This window comes from Pterocles gutturalis, unplaced genomic scaffold (genome assembly GCF_000699245.1).
Source record: "Pterocles gutturalis isolate BGI_N339 unplaced genomic scaffold, ASM69924v1 scaffold13867, whole genome shotgun sequence".
In the NCBI taxonomy this organism is placed as follows: domain Eukaryota; kingdom Metazoa; phylum Chordata; class Aves; order Pterocliformes; family Pteroclidae; genus Pterocles; species Pterocles gutturalis.
Window position 1 is genome coordinate 52,800 of NW_010108127.1, and position 6,409 is coordinate 59,208.

Below are 6,409 nucleotides of genomic sequence, written 5' to 3' on the forward strand. Positions count from 1 at the left end.
CTAAGTATGAAGTTTGGTGTATTTGTTAACGTGTGTATCTCTGGAGACTCGGTGATTGCGTTAACTCAGCACGCTAATGGCATTTGACAAGTGGGCTACTTTTTACTTTAAAAGGAGGCAATAAATACCTATGTTGGTCAGCGTAAAGGGGCGTATTGGAGACAATAATTGTCTGGAATCTGTAAAATTGGGAAAGAATACTCAGGTGGGAATCCAGTGGGACCACAGAAAAAGCTATTTTTTGGAGGACAGAATGAAGATTTACAGTGAAGGAAAAACTCCCTTCTTGCTCTGAGGTCTGGGTAGTGTAATCTTTGTCTGTCAAACTGAAGTTCTAATTGGTGACCTACTTCTACTAACATTGCAGGCATGTTGCCTTGGAATTATATGATAAGATATTTATTTTGAGTAAACAGTCCTAAACTGGGATTTTCTTTTGGAACCAAGCTTGTGGAAAGGGTTTAGTAGCAGAATCTGAAAGAGTTAGATTCTACAGAACTTTTCTGATTCCCTAAAGAGAGAATGTGCGTACGTAACAACCTATGTCCCAAGTTAAAACCAAAATGACTTTTTGGGCTTTGCAATGTGGTGGAATAAATAGAAATTAGAAGGATGAAGAGTGAGAGTGATCATGAACTATAACCCTTCTGCTCTTCTAAAGAAGCTGATTAGCTGCAGTATGGGACAAACATTAATTCCAATTAATTCAAACAAAGATCTTGGAAAATATTTTCAAGACTGGGAAAAAACTTTGGTCTGCCGTAATTTAATGGCATGGGACAGTAAGGGATTGAGCAAGAAATAGGAGTGTTGTCTAGTGCACTAACTAACTGACTAAATTTGAGGCATATATTGAATCTTAAGCAGGTCTGTCTTCAAGTCTTCTCTGGGTTTTTTGCAGTCTGTTTACATAGCTTTAGAGCTGAGTGAGCAGTTACTCATTATTAAGACTACAGTTAATAAAGAGTACAGGTACCTGAAAGGAAGGTAATACCAAAAAATATGCAGCAAATTATGCATTTTGCTTTTGTCAATGGAATGGTTTTACTTAGCGCATGCAGTTAATGTTTTCTCATTTAATGAAAGCTGTGAAATTTTCATATTGACAAGAGTCAGTTATCACTGGAATTCAGTGTTTGTGTTACTTGGTATGGTATTAAGATATTGTATATAATAGAAAGATTGAAAATAAAATATAGTGGATAAAGTACTGAAAGCTTTCTTGTAGTACCATGCTATCACTAGTTTAGAGAGAAGACAAACTGCTGTAAACATGGATATAATAAAAACGGGGGTTTTTTTGTTTGTTTTGAAGAGTATACGTTCAGACCATAAAAATATGTTTCTAATAAATGCTTGGAAAAAATGGCTCTGTGCACATGTGAAAATGTGACCTCCGTACTTTTGTCTATTTTGGGCAGGAAATAACAAGGGCTAACAAAGGATGGGCTCTTGACAGTGTAGTGCTGTGCAGTGAGGTCACTAAATGGATGAAGGATGATATCACAAGCCCACCTTTGGAAGGTGTCTATGTGTATGGGCTGTATTTGGAAGGAGCTGGTTGGGACAGAAGAAACATGAGACTGACTGAATCTAAGCCCAAGGTGCTCTTTGAGATGATGCCAGTTATAAGGATATATGCAGAGAACAACAGTAAGTAATTATATTATAAAGGATGTTATTTTGATAGAATTCAATGTAACTTTTTATTCAGCTTCATGGAAGTCTTTTGGCCTTTAGGGATTTCATGAGGCTGTCACTATTTGTTGTCTACATACTGACCCTTTTTCAACATGGGAGACTTCCCAGTCTTCCATACAAAATGAGCTTTCAGCCTTCCTGATAATTATTAGGCACTTTTTCCCCATTTGTTTAGGTAGCTCTCTACCTTCTGGTTGTAATGGTGTTAATAACTTTTTAAACTCATTACAGATGAGCTGTTCTCTGCCTCCTCTGACAAACATGCTTGCATTCAGTCTTCCGTTGACAGTATGTGTCCTAGATTGAGATCAACATTTATATGCATAAACTCTGTAACCTCTGTAGCCTCTGTAACCTAAATCCGAATAACCTCTTTCCCACATCCCCAAAACCAAAATTTATATATGTATACACAACATATTTATATAAAACCCCCACATATATCTTCTATAAGTTATTTATAGGTAACATGTTATCTATGTAATGTATATATTTATAAAAATGCCTTTTTTTTTCTAGACAAGGCTATTTTTGAGTTAATAGAAGCAAGCAAGAGGTGGAGTGAGGTGGTGGAAGATGTTTTGTCTTTGAGGCAGAAAAGGACTGTAAGAATGGAAAAGAAACTTATGGGACTGAAGGACAGTTCTGTTTTCTGAAAAGATACACTTTAGGTTAATGTAGGGGTTTTTTGCATATAAAATAGGAACTGCTGTTGAATAGGGGTGTGAAATGGGATAGGGGTATCCACTGTTGAATGTAAAACTGAAAACTTCTTGTTGAAAAGCATTCCACCTCCAAAAGCAAAACCTGCTTACATGCTATTTTGCCAGGATTTTGTGTAGCTGATCTTTTATAAGAGGCATGATCACTGTGACAGCAGCCAAGATGCTAAATAATGAACACTGAAGTATTAAGCACGACTAGACTACTGTTCTAGTCCTGTAAAGAAGTTGACAATTTATACTCTGAAATACTAAATGCGTTTCAAAATAGGTTGATCAAAATAGGCCTTTTTTATTTTGACACAATATATTGATAAGAAGTAATATTCAGTGGGCAGATTGAACTAACAATAAAGCTAATTAGCTAGAGTGTCTATTTACATTTCTTGCTACATCCAGTTCCTAGGTACTGATGTTAAATCTTAAACCTACAGGAATTTCAAGCTATATATGGTCTTCAGCTGGCAGTAACATGGTAGTGAGCAGTGTAAGAATCAATGAAGAGTTTTCTTTGGTGGTGATGGAGAGCTGTGGGTTATTGAACTTCAGTTAAATTTTACATTTGCCTAGTTCCTTAGGGCCCTGGTGTTTCAACCTGGTTTTTATGTCTCTCCTGTCTTTTCAGCTTCGAAAGATCCACGTCTGTATTCGTGTCCAATCTACAAAAAGACCATTCGGACAGATATGAATTATATTGCTGCTGTGGATCTTAAAACTCTTCAACCTCCAGAGCACTGGGTGCTGCGTGGTGTAGCACTTCTGTGTGATGTCAAATAATGTTAAAAAAAGGGTTTCTAAGACTACTTTTCTGTTTTTAAATGTAAACATCAATATGTTTGTAACTATACAATGGATCAATTCTAAAAATATATTTTCTAAGGTATAGACTCAATTATGATATTTTTAGAAAATTGTTCCAAATAAAACTCTATAATAGGCTTGTAAATGCAAAATCTTAGAGTGATATTAAGTTTGGTACATAGACTGAAATATTACCTTTGATGTCATGACAAATATTTGGTGTTCCTATCTCACTATTATGTGCTTAATTTTACCTTGAATAAAGAATAATTGACTTGAATGTTACTTTTCATTGGTAAATATACTTATTTCAGGGCTTACTTTCAAGTAGCTGAATGCAGAGATTGTGTGTGTGTGTGTGTGTATCTGTTGAAAGCTAATCCAAGTTGTACATTTATATTAGTTAATATCTCTGAAGATGATGTTCCAAAATTTATCTCCTAGCTCATACTTTCTAGTTTGCTTGCTGTCTAACTAAGGAAAGTGAGACTGGAAAAATGTCATGCCTTTTTCACTACCTGGAGAACAATTTAGTTGTGTTATGTAGGAAAACAAGAATTTGACAGCTGCCAGAATTTGTTGCTCTCTGGTTCATGACTTATAAATATGTAGTGGATGGGAAGAAAGTAGTTCCATTAGAATGCTTGAATATTTTTTCATGTGCTAGTACACCCGAGTTGAGTCAATCTTCATCAAGGTTATTAGTTTTATGATATCGATTTTAGTTTTGTTTCTGCTCTAATTTTGCAATGTTGTGATTTTATAGATTTTACATAGTTTTCATTCCCCCCCCCCCCCCCCCCCGACTTCCTTTTTTACTTACATGCCTTTTTGGTGTCTCAGCTAGATAGGAAATTTTTCATTTAGGAATACATCTTAATGAGAGAAATGTTAACAGCTCCATTTAGTTGAACACTGTTGGCTTCACACATCAAGCATACTTATTTAATAATCAAAAACCCATGTATTTTTGTTGCTGAGTCCAATGGGTCGTGTATGTTAGCGGTCCACTAGTCATTCACAATAACAGGTGCTGCGAAAGAGAAAGCAGAAAGAACCAGTATTTCTGGTGCATCTGTCATACATAAATGCTGCAATGGAGAAGCTGTTTTCAATTTTGTATCATATCAATATATGGAATTTGAAGGGTACATTGATTGGTTTATTAAAGAAACATGCTAAATATTTTTCTTGCCTAAAGCTAACATTTAAAGAAATAATAAAAAAAAATTATTAGAAGACAGAAAAATTGTCTTTGTATTCTAGTGGAGACTTCAGCATTCATTTCTACAGTCAAACTAGCTATGAAACTTAGGTGGAACATTGATTCTGTTTGAAACTTTAGTTGTAGAGGTCTTTTAATTGTCTTTTCATCTTGGAAAGTTTTTTTTCTTTTTTTTTTGTTTTAAATAACTCATAGTGAAACAAATGAAATGTACAAAAAATCTCCTTTAGAAGATATTTTTAAATTTAGACATGGCAATAAATAAATATAAGTTGAGAGGGTTGAGTTGTTCTTTACTGGACCTCAGAGCACCATTCTCAAACTTCCAGGAGATCCTCCAGATGCTCATTGGAGTTCTAAGTTGCTGTGGACTTCTGTCTTTTGCCGAGACCTTCCTCTCTGAAGGAGTTGCATGTACTTTGTCCTTGTGCAAGTCATTCTTGCTGAGAATTTTCAAGCCACATACACCTCAAATGCCACCTTTCACGCAGTGGATTTATTGTACTATTACTGCTGTAGACACAGTGGAGATGTCAAACCCCATGAGTGAACTGTGCACATTTTTTTCAGAATGTGATTTTCTATGAGGGTGGTGGGGAAAAGGGTAGTTCCACAAATAAACACACACATCCTAGTTATGCCAGAGACTGTTAGATCAGTGACATAGTTGATATTGGCCCTGTTATTTCTGTTCTGCTAGCTCAGTTTCTGAAGAGGTTTGGCATTGGCTGTTTAGGTGTCTGCAAAACTGCCAGCAGGAGTGGAATGAGGAGGCTGGGGAAGTTCAATGAAAAGCTCTTTTGAAATGCAATATCATGTCAGGGGCCAGAGTGCATAACCGTGCTCTCCCAGGGGGACACTGCGTGGGCTGGGGGACAACTTGCAGCTGGAATTGGACCTGCCTCATTGCTACGGACTTGCCTGGCAATCACTGATCTATGGCAGACACTGGTTACCCTCAGCAGATCAGGCCCTTCCTTCCTGACTCAACTCTCTGGGATGACCTCAGATCTGCCTTGTTATTACAGCCTCATCTGGCAGTCACTGATATGTTAGCTGGCCCTGGCTGCTGACATGGACCTACTCTGCTTTTTTTGTTCAGGTGCTGTGGGACTGTGCTCTTGTCAGAGAGAGCCTTGCCCTGCCCACCTTGCTTTGACTCTTGGATCCCAGCTCCACTTTCCTTTCCAGGCAGCCTGCCCTTGCTGCTTCCTGACATATGGATTTGACCAGGTGAAAAAATTAACTGTTTCTTGTTCATCTTCATAGCAGAAGTGGGTAGTAAAATATTTCTGTGGAAAGGAATGTCAATAAAATAACCAGCCCTGACATACTATAGAACTAGATGTACTTTCTCCACATTAGCTCCGTTAGTAGTGCTGAATGAATTACTCAATGAAAACCATTCACAGACATCAATTGTGCTGTTATTAAGCATGCAGCACTATACATTTGAGGATGTTGAAAACTGCATGGTTACAGAAGGTATTCACTTCTTCTCTTTCTGATATTTGGCATGATAATTACATGTGTTTTGGAGAATATTTAAAAACCAAATGTTATACAAATTTCTATTAGAAATTAATGGTGAAATAAATTTTTGAATAAGGTGGAGATACTGTGGCTTCATCATAATCCTTTGAAATTCCCCATAAATTTTACAGGTATTTTAAGGTAAGCAACCTAATCTTTCAAATATATGCTATGCTGTGTAGGCTATTGTGATGGGTTAGCCCTTGGCTGGGGGCCAAACCACACACCCACTCACACAATTCCCCCCCCACCCAAGGATAGGGGAGAGAATTAAGGGGGTAAAGGGAAAAAAAGGACTCATGGGTTGAGATAAGAATAGTTTAATAACTAAACTACAATAATATTGAAAATAATCCTATATACAAATGAGTGATACACAGTGATACTGCCACCCCCCCCACCCAAAGACCCACGCTTACCCGGTTTC

At 37.1% G+C, this 6,409-nt stretch overlaps 1 protein-coding gene across 1 annotated transcript in view; it reads left to right on the forward strand.

The window, feature by feature from the left end:
* LOC104461068 (dynein heavy chain 5, axonemal-like) overlaps positions 1 to 3,200 on the forward strand; it is a gene marked incomplete at its 5' end in the record, with an annotated part of 54,564 nt that extends 51,364 nt beyond the window's left edge. The window contains 2 exons of the mRNA XM_010072519.1: positions 1,422 to 1,653; positions 3,049 to 3,200. Of these exons, the coding sequence (XP_010070821.1) occupies positions 1,422 to 1,653; positions 3,049 to 3,200 (384 nt within the window). The remainder of the gene's footprint in view (positions 1 to 1,421; positions 1,654 to 3,048) is intronic.
* Positions 3,201 to 6,409: the final 3,209 nt, after the last annotated feature.